The 19,193-nt window shown below is 36.8% G+C and overlaps 1 protein-coding gene and 1 pseudogene across 6 annotated transcripts in view; both read right to left on the bottom strand.

Moving 5' to 3' along the window:
* Nucleotides 1-885: 885 nt before the first annotated feature.
* LOC140517994 (general transcription factor IIE subunit 2-like) lies at nucleotides 886-11,029 on the bottom strand (annotated as a pseudogene).
* A 99-nt stretch (nucleotides 11,030-11,128) lies between these two features.
* Nucleotides 11,129-19,193, bottom strand: part of DDHD1 (DDHD domain containing 1) — a 133,591-nt gene continuing 125,526 nt past the window's right edge. For 5 of the 6 annotated variants that reach the window (XM_072629685.1, XM_072629689.1, XM_072629687.1 and 2 more), the window contains one exon: nucleotides 11,129-13,862. In XM_072629685.1, coding sequence (XP_072485786.1) covers nucleotides 13,681-13,862 — 182 coding nt within the window. In that variant the 3' untranslated portion in view covers nucleotides 11,129-13,680. Of the gene's footprint in view, nucleotides 13,868-17,209; nucleotides 17,289-19,193 lie in introns of all 6 variants that reach the window. The other variant, XM_072629690.1, reaches the window with a different exon arrangement.

Genomic DNA, 19,193 nt, shown 5'->3' with positions numbered 1-19,193 from the left:
TCAGGTGAGCTCTCCAGGGCACTGGAAAGAGGGAGGGGAGACCAGGTTGTGGAGTTATATTTTGTTGCCATTTGGTGTGGGTCATTTAGTACAGTCTCACTGTTGGTAGGAATGTAGGGGAGGATTTCTGAGTGAGCCAAATATAGAAGTGAGTTTAATTTAAAAAAAAAACTGTTCTGAGTGTCCTAAATGATGAAGACAACTGACTTATTTTAATACATATTTTGTTTTGAAGAGGTTTGAGAGGTCCGGGAGATCAGAGAAGATATCTAGTCTCCCATCTTGTTTATCACGTGACCTGGACGTATTTCCCGCCCCCCCCCCCAATTCTTTTCTCTATCACTTCCATTTAATTTATATCATTTAAACTCTTTAAAAACATAACTTTTTTAGGAATTCCAAATTCCAAATGACCTGTGGGCAAGTTTTTTTCGGATCTTTGCTTGTAGGTATTTTGGTATTCTTTTCTTCTGAGTCTATGTCTTGGGTATTCCAGGCCTCATGATAGATTTTTAAAAAGTCATTCTGGCAATCTAGGCAATTACTGGCTTCCTAACTAGGAACTCTTTTGGGGTTTTCTATGATCCTAGACTCTCCGAGAGATGATCTTGACCCTGCTTTCTTAGGTGGGGAACTGTGGGTGACTCATGCTAGACCTGGGTCCTCAATAGGTGCTCCAGGCCCTGAGATACTGTATTATTTCTGGATCTCCTTGTGCTACAGGTCTAGCCCAGAGTTTTTGGTGTGTGGTTCAGGCCCTTTGCTGCTCTGGGAGATCTCTAGCTGTTGCTTCAAGCCCAGGGGATGAATATCTGATTAGTTCCTGGAATCTCAGAATGCTGCCCAAGCTCTGAATTTTGGATGCCTAGTCAGATGGGTAGCTACTCCTGGCCACAGGCTATGGGCATCATGAGCAATGTATTATGAATCCTTGCTTCTAGCAGGAGCTCTTGGCTTGGACTAGGGGGTCTGCTTTCCCAGCACTGCTGCTTTAGCTCATAGTTCAGGACATTTGAGTCTATGATCCTAGCCTTCCCTTATTAAATACAGTTCATGCCCTGGTCATTTGACTGAAAGTCGAATTTGTGATATTAGCCTGGAAAAATTTGTAGTTTCTCCTTCAAATTTTCATTTCCCATTGAGTTGAATATTCTTAGATTGTTGTTGAATTGTCCTTTTCCTATTTTATCAAACTGCTTACATAATTATGGAATTGATTGTTCTTAGAATGTTAGATAGAATTTAGTTTTAAATTCATATGGCTCAGTTTTTTTTCTGTCAGGGAACGTTCATGGTGATTGCATTCTTGTTCTGTTAACATGGGTATTTTATATTTTCATTAAATCCTCATCTATTTAATTTAGATTGTCAATTTTATCAGCATCTGCTGGGCAAAATAGCTTCTAATAATTTGCTTTATTTCTTCTTTGGAATTTACTTTTTTCATTTTTGATATTATTCATGTGGTTTTCCTCTTTTAAAAAATCAAGTTAGCTAAGAGTTTATCTTTTTTTTCTCATGGTTTGACAATGATTTTATTATAAATAGATTCTCTTAGAATAAACACAAATTGCATTCAATTCTACCTATACACTTGCTCTAATAACAAAAGGGGGAAGTGGAACCAGGAGCAGAAGCATATCTTTCATAAGGTGAATAAACCTAAGGGAATTACTTCTCAGCCAACCAATCAAAGCAAGGCCCGAGGAGAATGGTACCTCACACTTGCTCTGCAAACGGAGCTGTTTCCTCTCCACAGTCAGGGAGAAGTAGCCACGTTCCCGCTGACACCAGCTTGAGCATCCTCAGTTGAGATTCTTTGTGAATGCAGCTGATCAGAAGAGAAACTATTCATTGTTTGCCTGGAACAATGTCAGAGTAATCCTTCTAGAACTAAGCCAAGTGCTTATTGGGAATCTTGAACCTTCGTTTCTTCTGTATGAGTGGTTTCTTCCTCTGCTGAATGGGAGCCACTTTCTTTGGTCCAGATTCCTGCATAGAAATAATACCTTGTTGCTTCAGATACTCTTCAATTTTCTCCTCATGCATAGAATCCAAAGTGATGCAGCTCCAAAGTTTTTGAAATTCTTCACCCACGGCTCTTATCATTGAAAAAGAGGATCTTCTTGTCAGGACATATGACTAAAGATGAACTGGTTTACTAAGGCCTTGACAGTTTTCTGGCCATTGGGCAGCCCCTCCTCCATTGTCTTCTAGGAGGATTCCTCCCATGCCTCTCTGGTCATGCTTGTGTGTATTTGTCCTTTGTTGCCCAAAAAGATCATGCCATTAGAGACATGATACTATCACTTGCACTTGACTTTGTTTTGAGTGAGGGAGGTCTGTGCAGGTCACCAGCCTCACTTCTCCAGAGCTATCTGAATCCAGTGACCAGATATTCATCAGGATGACTGGAGATGACCCAGGATGAGGCAATTGGGGTTAATTAACTTGCCCAAGGTCACACAGCTAGTGAGTGTCAAGTGTCTGAGTTGAGATTTGAACTCAGGTCCTCCTGACTCCTGCCCTGGTGCTCTATCCACTGAACCGCCTAGCTGCCCCAGTCTAGGAGCCGAAGCTCTTCTTATCTTTCAGGATGTACTTGGGCTGGAAGGTGTGTTTCCCGCGTACTATTTCAAATTTGGGATTGTTAACTAGTGCTGCAGATGTCAGTCATTGTTTCTGCTTAAGCCCTATGTCCAAATGTTGAGTTTCATCCAAAATTTCTTCTAAAGAGAGTGGATGTGTGTCACGTCTCCAGTGTCGGGTCTTCGTGTAATTTACATTCTTTGCAAGAACTCCAAAGTTATATCCTGAGCCTTCCCGAAAGGGTTTTTGAAGTTTCATTTCTGCGATCTGAGCCTGATGATCCTCTCTGCTCGAGCTTGACTTTCTTCTTCTTGGATGATGAGGACGACTCAGAAAGTGCTGGAAGTTTTTTCACTGACAGATCTTTTTTTGAAAGACCTCACGTTCTTTTAATAAGCTTGGATCCATGATGCTGTGAGGGGAGGGGCAGGAGCCTCCTTCTTGTGGCTCATCACCGCCTGCATGAGCATCCACCACGGACCTCCGCTCTGGGGTCTCGGTTTAGAAAGCAGAAGCGATGACCCAAACCCAGGCTGTGAAGCTGTGAAGTCTGGGGAAGAGGCTGGTGGCTGGTGTGAGCTGTCACCTGGTTTATTTTGTTTAAAGGATCTTTTTAATATTAAAAAAAAAATTCAGGGGGTTGTTTTTATTTTAAAATAAATGTTGTGCTGGATTTTCAATATTTCTACTTTGGAAATTGGGGCTTTAAAATTTGGTGGTTTCCTAGGTTCTTATAGTTTCAAGTTCAATTGACTGATGTTTTTTCTCTTTAATTGATCAAAGTCTTTAGAAATACAAAGGACTTCTTTGGCTACATTCCCCAAATTTGGCATGTTGTATTATTGTTGCCATTACGTCTAATGAAATCATCTATTATTTCTATGCCTTATTCTTTGACCCACCCTTTCTTTGAGACTGCTTAGTCTCAATTGTGGTGGAACAGCCAGGGCAACACTGTCCTGCAGCGTCTGGTCCCAGCACTAACAGCATCCATCACAACACCCAGCAAACACAGGCCCACATTGACCCTCTTGCTTAATGGGGCAGAGTCTGACCTCAAAAGTGGCAGTTATTCTGCTCTTGCATAGGAAGTAGAAGTTAACTCAGGCAGAGTAAATAAAGAACAAGCAGAGATTCAGACCCTATTAGCATTAGAGAGACAACAGTTAGGTGCTGGTGGGAAGCAACAAGCATGGGCCTTAGGGCCAGTAAGCATAGGCAGTAGGCATAGATAAGGGGAGCAGTACACAGGCATGCTGACTCCTGCAGCAAATGACAGCACACTGTAGCAGGTAGAGAAGTCAAGCATTCCATCACTTACTATAATCTAGAACCAACTGGTTCCTCTGCATTGCTTCTAAAACTGCACCCAGTAATCATTGTACAATTCCTCTGCAGGGAAGGCTTGGAGGACCAAGGGGTGACATTGTTCAGAGGGAACAACAATGAGACAACATTAAATTTGGGGGTATATAGCCAAAGAAGTACTTTTTATCTCTTAAGATTTTCTAAGATAAAAGAGAAAGAGCAGATTGACAAATTAAATGTGTAACTTAAAAACCCTAACACCTGTCTGAAAATTAGGGGGAGATTTAAGTGTCTGCTCTGCCCTCACAGTAGGGCAGTTATTCAGAGGCTTCTCGTGAGATGATTTTGTATTTCTCACCCTTTTTCTACCCTTTCCTTTAGCCCCCACTTCCCAGCCAATTCAGCTCCCAGGGAGATGGAGATCCTGGCTTACCATCAAAGAGTATAGTGTGATGGGAGCAGTATCTTAATTCCTGTCCCCATGCAAGGAAGTTCTTCCTTAATAGGTATTTTTTTCTTTAAAAGGCAGTCCTCAAGATTTGTTTGGCTCAGGTTGTTCCTTCCCATTTCACTTTCCATTCACCTGACAACAAAACAGTCACAAGGAGGTCCTGGTACACTCAGACTTTTGCCTGGATCATGATGGGTAATATTCACTCAACTGACTAAGCTCAGGTGTCTTCAATGCCTCTCCTCGTTGAATACCGTCCTCCTGCTGTAAGTAAATCATTTGCAGAATGATCTATCTAGTGTCTCATTTTGTACTACTATCAAACCTAAACTATCAGGGGTGTGGTCTGATGTAGGTCCAATTAACATTCATCTAGCCTAGAGGTTCCCAAACTTATATGGACTACAACCCCCTTTTAAAAAAAATTACTCAGCAGCCCCCTGGAAATCTACTCTCTTTAAATCTTTAGTGGTTTTTTTGAAATTTGTGTCATTTCAAAAAAAGAAAATATTAAAAAAAAATGATACATCTTAAATTTAATAATTTATTGTAAATTTGTGGGGTTTTTCTGCATTGTTGATGCAGGAAATGATATTGCATCATGTAATTGTATGGTACTGTGTTGTAAACAAGTCATTAAATGCACATATTTTTGCCAATCATGCCGGACTTCCCAACAATGCACAACATGCTCACCTGCCAACACTTACTTGTTAAGACCTGTTGGTGGAAAGTTAACCACTGATCAGTTATAATTTGCATTTTGTGTATTTATTTGGAAAATAATGTAATCACTACTATTTTAACTGTTACTCAACAGATGAAACATGTACGAAACTTTTCAAAATTTTTTAATCTTCTCTTCTTTCCTTATGCTTCCACTGCCCCCTTATTTTTATTCAATGTCCCACTGGACTGTTTCAGTGCCCCCTGGAGGCGGTATTGCCCACATTGGAAACATATGATGGGTTTTGGCCACAGTTGAGTGTGTTGAGCCAAATTCCTCATTTTGTTTGAAGGAGCTGTAGCATTCCGTAACACATTACCAATAGGTGCTCACTGGATCTCTTTCTCTGGATATGCTGTTAGTTGGCTGAATATTTAAAGTTACCACTTGATACCATTTTAGAAAAGTATTTTAAAAATACGGCTTTTAAAAAAAAAATCATAAAAAGATAGTGTGCATACACAGGTTGTAAAATATTCCTTACAATGACATGTCACAGCAAGTCAGTGTGCAATAATGAATGAAGTGCTGGGGATATTAAGACAGACAAAAACATTACTCTCCAGATCTCCTAGACTAATGGTAGGCACATGCAAACAACTATGTACAAAAAAGATATAGACAAGATAAACTGGAAATGATAGGGGGAATCCATTAGCATTAAAGGGGATTAGGAAAAGCTTCTTGTAGAAAGTGGGATTTTTAGTTGATATCTTAAGGAAGTCAAGAAAGACAGAAAGAAAAGATGAATTCCAGGAATGGGGGAATAGCCAATGAAAATGGTAGGAAGTGGGAGATGGGATAACTAGCAGGAAGAATAGTGAGGAAGCCAGATTGAAGAGCATGTGGAAGTATAACAAAACTGAAAAAGGTGGTGGGGGTGGGGGAGAAGTTCGGTTTTAAAAGTCAAATGGAGAATTTTATATTTGATTCTTCAGGTGATAGTAAGCCACTGGAGTTTACTGAATAGAAGGGTTACATGGTGAGACCTGAGCTTCAGGAAAAACAATTTAATAGCTGAGTAGAATATGGACTGAAGTGAGAAGAGATGTGAAGCAGCGAGATAAGCATGAAGATTATTGCAGTAGTCCAGGCGTGAGGTGATGAGGGCTTGGACCAGGGTGATGACAGTTTTATAGGAGAGAAAAGGACATTTACAGAAAGGTAGAATTAAAATAGGAATTGGCAAATGATTGGATATGGAGATGAAGAGTTGAGGATGATACCTACCCTGAGTAACTGGGATTGTGGTACCCTAGACAGTAATTAGGAAAGTTATTTCATGAGAAATGTCGCAATAGAATCCATAAAAGACATGACTAGGAAAGGAGAAGGAGCAAAAAAGACAACAGATGGCTGGTACGAGCTATAATGGCAACCTTGAAATACTAAAATAACAAAAGGAAGTTTCCATTGTGTTGAACAACTTCTCTGAATAATTTATGTAGGATGATATATGGAGCAGCTGTCATTTAGTTATAGCTATGTCTATTTGGTATATCTTTCATACTGATGAAATCACAGTTCTATTATAGCTATTAAGTAAAATTCAAATGATGCAGTGCTATGTAGCAGAAAGTGCTTGGAGTTAGAATAGACTAGAGTTCAGCTGCGACTATAGGAAACTCACTTGACCTCTCTGGATCACAGTATCTTCATTTGTAAAATGTTATCCTTGTTCAATACCTTCCTCTGGCTTTAGGTAAATTACTGAATGGTCAGTGTATTATCCTCAATTTTTATTTATTTATTTCACCAGATTATTGTGATAATCAAGTGAGAAAAAAATACATACTTTGCAAAACTGTTATTAGCTACTTTAATATTTATTAGAATAAACCCATATTGGATCAATGGCTAAGTAAAACTTTTTGTGAAACAATTTTGTTCCATTATTAAATCTAAACTAACATGGGACAGGGCCAGCATGAGTCAGGACCAGCCCAGAACAAAAGACTGTAATTATGAACATGGTCTTCATGGAACGAAAGAAGCTAAATTGTTCATGTGAGGAAATGAATTATTGTAATAGCCTGTCTACCTTATCTCTCCCCAGTCTAACCCACCCTTAGCCAATAAAATGATTTTTCTAAAATGCAGGTCCAACCTTGTTTGGCATCCCTCCCCCACAGTCAACAAAACAAAAAACAACCCTCTTATGGTTTCCTAGCACCTCCAGGATCAAATATATGATCTTCTGCTTGGTATTTAAAATCCTTCACAATACAGGCTCCTCCCCCCCACTTTTCTGTCTTCTTACTCCTTATTTCTTATCATGTATTTTTTGATCCAGAGACAGCCTCCTGCTGGTCCGCAAAAGATTCCATTTCTGAGCTTCAAATATTTTCTAGGACTATCCCTCATGCCTAGAATACTCTACCTCCTGACTTCCCTCAAGTCCCAATTAAAATCCCATCTTTTATAGGAAGTCTTTCCCAACCCATCTTAACTCTAGCACCTTCCCTCCTAGTTATTCCTAATTGAGTATACTTCCAATTTATCCCATGTTTGTATATAAATATATATTTGTTTGTTTGTTGTCTTCCCATTAGATTGTGAGTTCCTTGAGGGCTGGGACTATCTTTTGCCTCTTTTTTTTTGCCCCTAGCACCTGACACAGCATGTGGCACACAGTAGATACTCAATCTTTATGGAAGACCTCTGGGAATATGTGGAAAGGCAGAGAGGTAGGGGCAGTCCAAAATGGATGTTTCTCTCCTCCAAAAGGCTATATAGGGTATCATGGAGCATTTAACAACAGCATTTAGGAGAGTGGTATACCATAAATCCACCTCTCACATTCATCCAAATGATCATTTATTGGTTTTAGATTTGGATCTCCCAATCATAGCTTTAGAATTTGAAGGAACTGTAATATTAAAGGAATTTGAAGATCTTCCCTGCCCCTTCACAGGCCCATGTGACCTGCTTTGGGCTTTGGCCCAACCCACAGCCTGAGTCACAAGGAGCCTGAATCACATGGCATGGTGGAAGGAGTTTGCCAACCAGGTGAAGTAGGAAGTGGGAGTGAGGCAGAGCAGCTAGTGTGAGAGAAGGAAGAATTTTGCCTAGAGGAGCTGGTTTGTGGGGAAGGAAGGCTTGAGGATGGTGGTGGCTCCCTAGACTGATGGTGTATATGAACTTCTTTGTTACTATGGTGGATTTGGCTTTCTAGTATTTGGATAAATATCTTGGTTTTATCTTTGAGGAAGAGTTATTTATATTTTGTGAATTTACCCTGAAAATATGCATGCATATTCATAGTGGCTGCTATAGGTATTGCATTGGAGTTATAGGAACCTATGTCTTTCTAGTGTAGTCTAAATGCTTCACTTTTACAGATGAAGAAAATGAGGCTCAGAAAAGTTAAGCAACTTGCCCAAAGTCACACAGGTTTTAATTAGCAGACCTAGGAGACTCAAAATCAGGTTCTCTGACTCCAAGTTCAATTTTGTTTTTAAATTGTAATAGTGTTATCATGTAACTCAGGAACCTGGCCTTTTTATAAATTTAACAGGGCCAAATAAATTATAATTAAGGGATATATGGTCAGAGAATAATGAAATCAGATCTGGAAGAGGTAGGTCCAAGGTAAAACATGGGAAGCTAGGGTTGTAGCAGAAATGCAGGATAAGGCTTTGTATTATGTCAGTTTCAGCCCTGAGCAATCTGTATATACAAGGTTCCATTTGAGTTGTTTATTTTTAGTGTAAAGGAATGCAGGACTTTCTTGGACTAGGTTTCAAGATACTTCCTTTCCCTGACCAATCAGAATACAGCATTAGATACCAGGCCTTGTGCACCAAAACCTTAGACTTTGACCTAGCACAGCTTGTACTGGGCCTTCAAACACAAGCCTTGAGAGAGTATAAAGCATCAAAACATACTTCATGCAGGCAATGTATTTTACAAATTACATTATGTTCTCTTATCCCCATCTGGCTCAACCCAGCCCCTTTCTCTTTCTGCTCACCTCTTCTGGAACCCCTTTTCTACACATACCACCTCTTCATAGATTTCCTTTTGACATATTTGCTATTTTTTTGTATTCATGGCAACTTGGATCCTTACAGATGACTTATCCCTGGCTATCCTTTTTTCAGTGCTGATTATTTCTTTTCTTAATATTATCTAAAATTGTGGCAGGTGCAGAGGGAAAGGGATACATTTAAGGGTGTTGCAAAGATTGAATTAAGCTCAAAGGAGAAAATGTTTCTGAATGATGGTAGCAATGGGGAGTAAGGAATATGCTGACTCCCCATGGTTGAACCCATAGCCTGTGTTTGCCAAGAGGACCTCATAGAGATCATAGAGACTTTGAAGGACAAAAGGTCACAGAAATTTGGCGGTCTGGATTCACAGGTTTCTGATTGTTTTGGCCACAGGCAGTTGGTGGAAGATTGGTGTGCTGCTGCTTGTAACTGAAAGCAAGAGAATTTGCAGAATGTGTGTACAGAAGCAGGGAGGGGAAGATGAGAGCAAAACAAATTCAGATGAATAGCATAGATGGATTGGATACAGGTAGAGGTGAAGAGCAGCTGAGCCTACCAAAGATACTGAGACCAGATTGTCTTGGACTAGTTGGTAGCTTCTGCTAGTGAGAGCAAGCAGAGTGCAGTTCACAGTTTTTTCTCTCCCTGCTTCCCTACAAAGCTGCACTGGGGGAAGTTTCTGCTCATTTTATCTGTCCCATCATCCTTCTTTTCTGTTGCTCTCTTATCAGCAGGTTAAGGGGGAAATAAATCAACCTAGATGCAACATTATTTTAAGAATGGTGTGCATTATGTTAACGTCTAGCTGAGTTTTTTATGTTATTTGATACTAATATGTGATGTGGCAATTAATAGTGAATCAACAAATTCTTTTGAGAATTTGGAAGATTGTGACTGAGGTGGGAAGTATGGTCATAGGGAAAATGGTGGGGGAGGAGGGGATCCTTAAACTAACTGGAGACCAAAAAGGGTGAGAGTTCTGCATTATTATTATTATTATGGGGGGGGGCATCTGTAATTTCTGAGTATATCCTAAGACACATACAGACTAGATTGCCTATGAACTTGAGAGACAGCAGAAGGTGAACCTGAATGGGTGTGGGGATATCACGTACATCCCTTAGCTCTGTAGCATTGCATCTATCTCTACACCTCATCACATTCATACATTCCTATGGAGAAAAGAAAAAAAAATATATTGTAACCAAATATTTCATTTAACATAATAAAAAAGGTTGACCTAATAGGAAGGGATATAAAACCTGAAAGGAAATAAATTGCATGTCTCAGGGGAACCATTGTATTCCACTGCTAGTTGCTTTTGAGAAATGCACAATTTAAAAAAGAGAAGCAAAAAATTCCTCAAACTCTCATAGAAAAATATGGCTCAATTTTGGATTATTGCTATGACATTCTGAAGATTAGAATTATGTATTTCCCTCCTCTCACAGGATTTCTCCACAAAGGCACAAAATCAATCCATATATCTGAAGATTAAATATGGATGAGTGAAAATGAGTATTAACAAAAGAAAAGTATGCTATAACATAGAAAATACAAAAAGATAACAAAGGAGGTTGGACATTGCTTTCATCACTGCTAAAAGGCTGAGAAACAATGTTCAAAAGATTCTAAACTTTTTATATGACAAGTATTTAATATTTTAAATATTTAAACATGCTTGATATTACAGGAGACTACATTTACTCCTAATGAATGTAAACACTTCTTCACTATCTGCCTCAATTATAGGGAGGAGAGAAAGCATAAATGAATATACAAAAGCAAATGTAAATAAAAAGCTCATGTTTTCACCCCTACAATCTGCCAGGCGGATATTTTTTTTTGAGGGGAAAAAAAAGTTCAACTTTCCTCCAGTGATTTTTTTTGAACTAAAAAAAAATTAATTCCCTGTTAGGAAACCCAGGGTAAAGAGTCCAACTGGAGTCCAATATAAACAAAGAAAACGTAAGCTTCCTAAGCCTCTTCATGGAAGAGGAGCTCAGAAGAAGCAAATAGGATTTACTATTGAGATTTATAATAAACACAGAAAAACTCAAATTTGAAACAATGACAATTTACTGTAACTGAAATAACCTAGCAAGTAACTGTATTTTACAGGTTAAAAACAAAAAAAAAATCATAAAAATTAATTTTAGAGAAATGGCTAAAATATTCTTTAATGGCACAACTTCCAATCAATATGTTTCTCCACTGTAACTTTTAATAGGTTTTGGGAAACTATAATAAGATGGAATTATCTGAACAGTACCCAGGATAATCACCATACATGTACAATAAATAACAAATAAATTTATGGCTGATTTCATACTTGCTCAAATAAGGATGCAAAAATGTTACCCAGTAACTGATAGCTAAATCAAGCCTGAGCTATACATACTGTGTGTTACTTGAGTATGTACAGGTACATCCCATGAACACATGCAGAACTATAGAAACAAGCACAGTTCTATAAAATCAAAACTGTAGTGTCTATCAATACACATAATCCTCTCACATTAAAAAGAAAAGAAGCTTATGGTGATCAGAAGGTCTCATTTAAAGATAAAATGGAATAAGCAACCTGATCTTTCTCATGAACAGAACTCCAAAACATCAAAAAAGCTTAACTTCACGTGACTTTCTTGATATGGAACAAAACAAAGTAAACCTCTTCCATAGTTGGATGAATGTTTTCCTTTCATCGTAAAAACATCAAATCAAATGGACATTATAGTCTTTCTCTCTTTTTCAGGTAAAAAGAATGCTTTGCATTCCAACTATAAGAAAAACTCTAAAAATATTTCAGGGTGAGTGTCAAACCACACACAGGGAGATTTTTCCAAGTACCTTACGAACGATTCAGTCAGTTGTTTGAGATGTGTTTGTTTTTCCTGAGAACGGATTGGACCCAAGAAAATGAACAGGCAAAGGAAATGACCAGAGTTCATGGGAATTTCTAAACTTGAAAAAGAACTGCTTCAGCACTGTTAGGATCTCATTAACAGCTTTTTACAGCAAATGTTTCTTAGTGAAACACATGCTAGTAGGTAATATGTTCTTATTTTTGAACCTTCAAATAACTGATTTACTTTATATAAATTCATGGAAAGGAGAAAACAAAATATGACTGACACATGTGTGAATACATACACATAAGACATACACACATATAGATATTTGTGTGTATGTATGTATAAAAACACACAAAGATAATCAGAGATGTTTTTACACTCAGTAATATTCTTGAGGGATGAATAAAATAGGGATGCTACAGAAGGTGAGTCAGATAGCTTCTTTTCTGGCAATTACCTTTTAAACATCTGATTCTCATGTGACATGGTTACAAGAATGGAATGGGGAGAGTGTTGATCCCAAGGCTATTTTTCTGTAAACTACGAGGGTATAACATACATTATTATCATTTGCAGACCCTTAACAGGTTACAAATCAGAATGTGAAATGGTGTTGCTAATAAAACAAGACAGATATTTGGCTGCAATCTATTTTCTAATTTATATAATCTAATTCAAGGCACTTTAAAAAATCATGGTGCCTCAGCTTACTCATCTGTAAAATGAGAACATTATTCATTTACTTACTTCTGGGAACTACTGTGAAGATTACTGAACGGCTTTCAAAGCACTTTGGAAACTTTATCTTGAGGAAAACTCTTCTAGTGCTTTGTAATTGTAATCCAAATTTGTGCCTTAAATTTGGTATTACCTAAACATCTAGAAGCTATATTTTAGTAGAATTTCATAAATTCACTTAATTTTGGGGGATATGAATTTTTTTTTTTAGTTATAGCTTTTAACTAATTATCTTTTTAAAAAGTTCTCTCATGCTACATATGTACCTTAAAGAATCACAGAATTCTGCAGGGAAAAGAACTGAACTAGAATATTATCTGTGTGAAACTTTAATGAAAAAAAAATACTGGAAATTTGACATAATGACTATTTATCCAACAGAAAAATACAAAGACATTTTTTTTCTGGAAAAAAAAATAACACTGTAGAAATGTGCTTCTTAAGGTATGCCCAATTAAGTTCTTCTTTTTTAAAGTAATGTTTCAAACGTTAGAATAAAATAATTAGAGGTAATAAATTATAAATATAGTAGTTATCTTTTTTTTTACACATTAGTTATCTAATTAAGTTAAATTCAACAAGATCTAAACGTGTAGTTAGAATGGCCTCAATGTTACTGTGGAAAATCTAGATTTTAACTTAAAATAATGCCTTTTGCTTTTTAATCTTACATAAAATAAACTTTTAGGTGCATATAATTAGTTAATTAATTGGATTCCACTGGATAATGAATCTTTATACTTAAATTAACAGTTTTATGATTGTTACCATAATGGCTTTTCAATTATTCCTTAGCAACCATTCTTCTGTGATGCCATATAGAGTGCTATCTAAAAATCTGAAATTAATTCTCTAGGTTAGGACTGAATATTAAAAAAAATAAAAATAAGGTGCTTTTAAATACAAATATTTCTTGCCCCAATAAAATTGAAACATACTTAAACCTGAAACCTCTTGTGTCTTAAACATATTGAATTTTAACAAGCATCAATTTTGTGCCATTAAAGTTCCTTCAAAAGTTCAGATTGGATCTAACTTTGGCTTTGCATCATTGTCTTGTTCATGTTTGTACATGAAAGTTAAAAGAAAGAGGGCAATATCCAAGGACGACCAATATGCAGTATGCGATGTTACAGCTGACCAGTATCGGCTTTCCACAAGGCCTTCTCTGAGTTCAAAATCAATCCTGTGATCCAGTTCCACTAGGAAAAAAAATAAAAAAGTCACAATTTTATTAAATAGATAACTGTAGAATCTTATTAAATAAATAACTGAAGATTAAAAAAAGTTAATTGAAGGTTATCTCAAAACTTTTAATCTGAGGTTTCTATATTTCCTTCCCCCCCCAATATACACAAAGAAAAAAAACCACATAAAAAATTTTATATTGCTAAGATGAGGGAGGTGCCTTTTCTTAGTGAACAGAACATGATGAGAGAGGAGAATGCAATGAATAACAGGTGAAATCGTGAGGTAAATACGGGAATAGTAACGAGGCTCAGAGGGAAACTTTACTCTTGATTCGACTTGTCAGCTGATTATTTATTGTCGAGGCCAATTTCTAACTTCCAAAGTAATTTAGTTCTGACTTTGACAGACACTTAACAAAACAAGGCTGCAAGAGGATTCAATTAGTCTTGTTTTATTAGACTTGTGAGCTCCTTGAAAGTAGGAGGACTGTTTTATTTTTTATCTTTCTATCACAATGCCTGGCACACAGTAGGCACTTAATAATGACTCACTGATTTAATAAAACTTCAGGAAAGGAAAACTTGGCTAATGGAATCTTGGTCTTTAGCACCTCTTTCTGATTTGTACAATATTTTACAAAGATCAACTAAAACTCAGACCATCCAACCAATTCAATTTTATTCTTGGTTTAGAGATGTAAAAGATGTTTAAAAACAAACAATGTGGTGGAATTTAGGAAGTAGAAGTGTGAAATTTTGAGAAAAGCATGGGCTTTGCTTCACACTGGAAATTTATTAGTGCAAATGAGAAAGTAAAATTTATGTAGGTGCTAAGTTACAGCCTGGTCATCATTAATTAAATCTTTGTTTTCAAACTCACCAGATTCAGAGAGATGTGATATAAGTGTAATGAATGGTTTATCTAATACATATCATACACTTATTTATGATGGGATTCAGCCACCTTGCGATTTTACAACATTTTATCTTTTATTTCTATCCAGGGATGGGGAGCTGGGAGGGCCATATGACTGATCAATTCACAGGTCAGTAGCCTAAAAAGCAACAAATATTACCACTGCCTTCAAAGATGACATCAGCATGAACAAAAACAGCAGCATTTTTCCAGACATCTGTAGGTGCTTTCAAAAAACAGGTTAAGTACTTTGAGGCTAGGTCTGTTTATCTTTAAATCTACAACTTGCTTCTGCCTAAGTGAAAAACAAAAACAAGTTCTCAAGGTGTAATAGCTACAATTTAAACAGTATATATTCACATATAGGAGTGTGAGGTTCTGTGAGGCTGGTTTTCCCCCAATATTTTTCATTTTCTTGGACATTAATAAGCATGCTTTAGGAAAACAGAGGGGGTAGAGGTCAATGGAAAGTGGGAGAGCAGACAATGTATGTACACCAAACCTACTGATAAAAACAGAGGGCTGGATGAAGTGTACCATTGGGGCAAATGGGAAGAAACAAAAGATGGAATCGGAAGACTAAAGATACAGGAGATTCATCAATGAAATCTTGGTAAGGAAAAAAACTGCTCTAGAATCCTCAAATCTCACTTGTACAATGTATCTTTCTAATTCCCTAAACTTTGGATTTAAATTTATTTAACTGTCAATGAAAGGTAATTTTTTGCCCCTATTTAGTTTTTATTTAACTTGACTTTTGGCTCTCATAGCCTTTCTTGTGTAACCATGCTGCCTTGCTCTATCATGTCTTGTGAATTTTCTTCAGATCATTGTTAGTACCAGTAACTTTAGGTTAGCTTTTCCAAGCTGTCCTCGCCAAAGGAGAAAACAGAGAGTTAGGGAACTGGATTGGATATGTTTGCACCTAGAGAACTATTTCGTGATGTCTCTAGCACAATCATTAAAAAGTTCAGTCCTAGTATGCTCTGGTGGCCAGTCAATCGATATTATATGCCAAACCCTGTGCTAAGTACTGGGGATAAAAACAAACTGACAAAAAACCAGTCCCTGCCCTCAAGGAGCTTATAATCAAATGGGAAAGTCAAAGTAGGAAACTGAAAAGGCTGGGTTAGAGCAGGATAAGATTTTACCTAATGAGGAGGCATAGTGGGATGTCAGAAAAGCCCCAAACTAGTGTAGCCAGGTAAAAAGTGAGATATCTAAGCTGAGTTCTCTTCTTACTCAAAGTATTGGGAGTGAGGGGACATGGGGGCATGCCTTGGCCTGAAGATATTAGGATGGACATGAAGTAAATGGGATCTTTGAACTTACAATGTAGTGTCTATGAGCCTTGAGGTACATCATATAGCCTGGCTTTGTGCTCTGAGTTTTGTAGTTACCATAGTACGACTGGGGAGGCAGAGAGCTAATGATCTAACAGGGTAGCTAGGTGGCTTGGCAGAGGAGTGTTGGGCCTGGAGTCAGGAAGACCTGAGTTCAAATCTAGCTTTAGACATTTAGTAGCTCTGTGATGCTGGGTAAGTCACTTAACCCTGTTTCCCTCAGTTTCCTCATTTGTAAAATCAGCTGGAGAAGGAAATGGTAAACCACTCCAGTATTTCTGTCAAGAAAACCCAAATGGGCATGCATGGAAAATTAAAAATACAGAACAAATTCTAAAAATTATAACAATCAAATGATAGTGTAAAGGTGAACTGGAGGTCATAATAATTAAAGAAAAAAGATCTGGACTCTTATATGTGTGGCAAAACCCAACGGAGAAAAGAGGAGCATGGGTGGGAGAAAAAGGAAGGAAAAAAACCTGTTACACACATCAAGATTTTAATATTAGAATATGTTGAAAAAATCCAGAGCTTCTGAGTTTATTTTGCTACAAGCTATATACTTCCTTTCAATGTATTTAAAAAACTATAATGAAAAGATCAACCATCAAAGTCATACATGTAATTCCAAGCATCAATAGCTTCCTGTAAATCTCCTTAGTATATAATTTATATAGTTATTATATAAATAAAATTTATGAATAAAATATATTATATAATTTATATAATATATATTTTATCTATATGCATTAAAAGATGATTTTGGAGCCTCTCAGAAAAACAGGAGAAAAAAGGAAGGAAATTTTGACTCTTTTTAACTTAAAGGTACCTCTCTTCCTGGGGGAACATAAGAAAATTCATAATTTTAGTCCATTAAAGGTAGTTAATAATTATTAAAAGGTTTTATACGATTGCCATTAAAAATATATATAAAATCATATTTGTAAATAGCATACAAATTGATTTTACAAAAAAGTTTATAGAAAAGTACTAATCCAGTTTTCATCAAAGTTGAACATGTAAGTGGGTCAAGTTGAACATGTAAGTGGGTCATTTTCAGATTATTCTGAACGCTATTCCTGATATATACCATATCAAAGGAATTGTCTTTACTCTGCATTACAGATCCAGGAAAAAGAAGTCGTGGAAGAGTAAAGAATGATTCCTGTAGTCTAAAATCTTTGGGGGAAAAAACAGATCACAAAACACTGAAAAGTGTTGGCTGTTAAAATGGGAACCGCAGATTTGGAGACTGAAAGTTAGAAGAGCGGTTCAGATTCTGTACGATTGTCTAGCATACTATTGGAAGGAAGTTTTTTTAGAGAACATAATTGATTCTGTCTTGTTCTGTATCAGTCACTTTGCTGTATACGATCCAGCTGGTGTACTTCAGTGTCTTCTTTCTTCTTTTTTGTACAAGAAGACTTAGTTGCTGAAGGTGGAGGATTCCTGAGTCCTTCAAATGTCCTTCTCCCTGGTTGGGTGTGACAGGAGGTTTTCACTGATTCATCAAAACTAGTCATACTAAGAAAATAACTCCCTTTTCTCCAGAAAATGATATACATTTTTCTTTAAATAAGTATACTATTTTTCTTTGTATGGTCACCTGCATTTTAATGAGTAGCCATCTTTCTTTTTCTTTATTTCATATAATGTACAACTATTGCTTGCTGAATTGTGAATGATGCATTCCCCATCAACTACTGGTGGAGAATGCCACACTCTTGAGTGTAATAAAACCTGTTTCCTGATTTGTTCTGGCTTTAGATAGAATTGATCAGAAAATTCATGTGACAATACATACAGGAGTACAAGTTTTATTACTGTGGAGCATCTTTCATTGTAGAATATATAATCAAGATATATATACAGGTCTCCACAAGTCAGCTGGAGGGGAAGATATAGAATTATAGAAAACAGCTATTTTTCTTCATAGAATATTACTAATCAAGCAGAATGCAAGAATTGAAGCAATCAAACCATGGAAAGAAGGAAATAATCTTCTAAAGTACATCTTGATTTGTTAACAGACACTATCAAGATTTAATAAAGGTTAAGGTTTGTCAAAATTATTTTGCTGGTCTAAGCTCCAAATTGATGACAACAAATGGACAATAGAGGTTACTCTTGAAAGAAATGCCCACATTGGTCAGGAAACTGAATGCCTTTGTTTTCTCAGATTAAAGTAACCAAAAGTTGATTCCTCAGGCCTGGGGCAAGTGGGGTAGGTAGAAGGCAAGAATAGAAACAAAGCAAACATCTTATCAACGAGTTTCCAAACTTAAGATAAAGGATGCAAAGGAATCTTTTTCTATGATAATCATCAGATTTATAAGAGTACTTAAGTGACAAAATAAGAAAATATCCAATGAAGACATGATTATATCCTTAAGCAAAATAAAGAGTTAACTATGGCAACTCTGAAAGATTCAGTTAAAGAAAAAGTTTTAGTTTTGGCCAGAACACTAGAAACAGAGAAAACTACTTTAGTAAATATGTTGAAAAGAATATGTTACAAATAGAACTATGTTATTATACTTGGACACACATTTAGATAAATCCAGGGATGACAGAGCTTGGCTTGACAATGTAGCACAATTCAAAGAATTTACAAGCATGATTGCTGGAGAATGTATTAAGTTGTTAAAATACAATTATATACTGTATGGAAGGGAAAAACCAGGTGGAGCAGTGTATGGAGTACCAGGCCTGGAGTCAAGAAGACCTGAGTTCAAATCTGACTTCAGACACCTAGCCGAGTGACTCTGGGAAAGTCTGTTTACCTCTTAACTTTGTTAACTTAACTTAACTCTGTTTGCCTCAGTTGCTCATCTATAAAATGAACTGGAGAAGGAAATGGCAAACCACTCCAGTATCTTTGCCAAGAAAATCCCAATGGGCTCACAAAAAGCTGGACATGACTAAAATGAATAATACGTATTGAAGAAGATTACTCACCACTCTTCATTGCTGCTATAGAAAAAGCAAGATTAACTGAAAGTGGCCCTTAGCTTCACCTCACCATTTTGGAGTTCTATGTAGTAAGCTGGGGGTTACCTCTTCTCAACTAGGTCAACTATCATA

Source organism: Notamacropus eugenii, chromosome 1 (assembly GCF_028372415.1).
Source record: "Notamacropus eugenii isolate mMacEug1 chromosome 1, mMacEug1.pri_v2, whole genome shotgun sequence".
In the NCBI taxonomy this organism is placed as follows: domain Eukaryota; kingdom Metazoa; phylum Chordata; class Mammalia; order Diprotodontia; family Macropodidae; genus Notamacropus; species Notamacropus eugenii.
The sequence above is the reverse complement of the archived record's forward strand: the minus strand, read 5'-3'. Positions and strand labels throughout refer to the sequence as shown.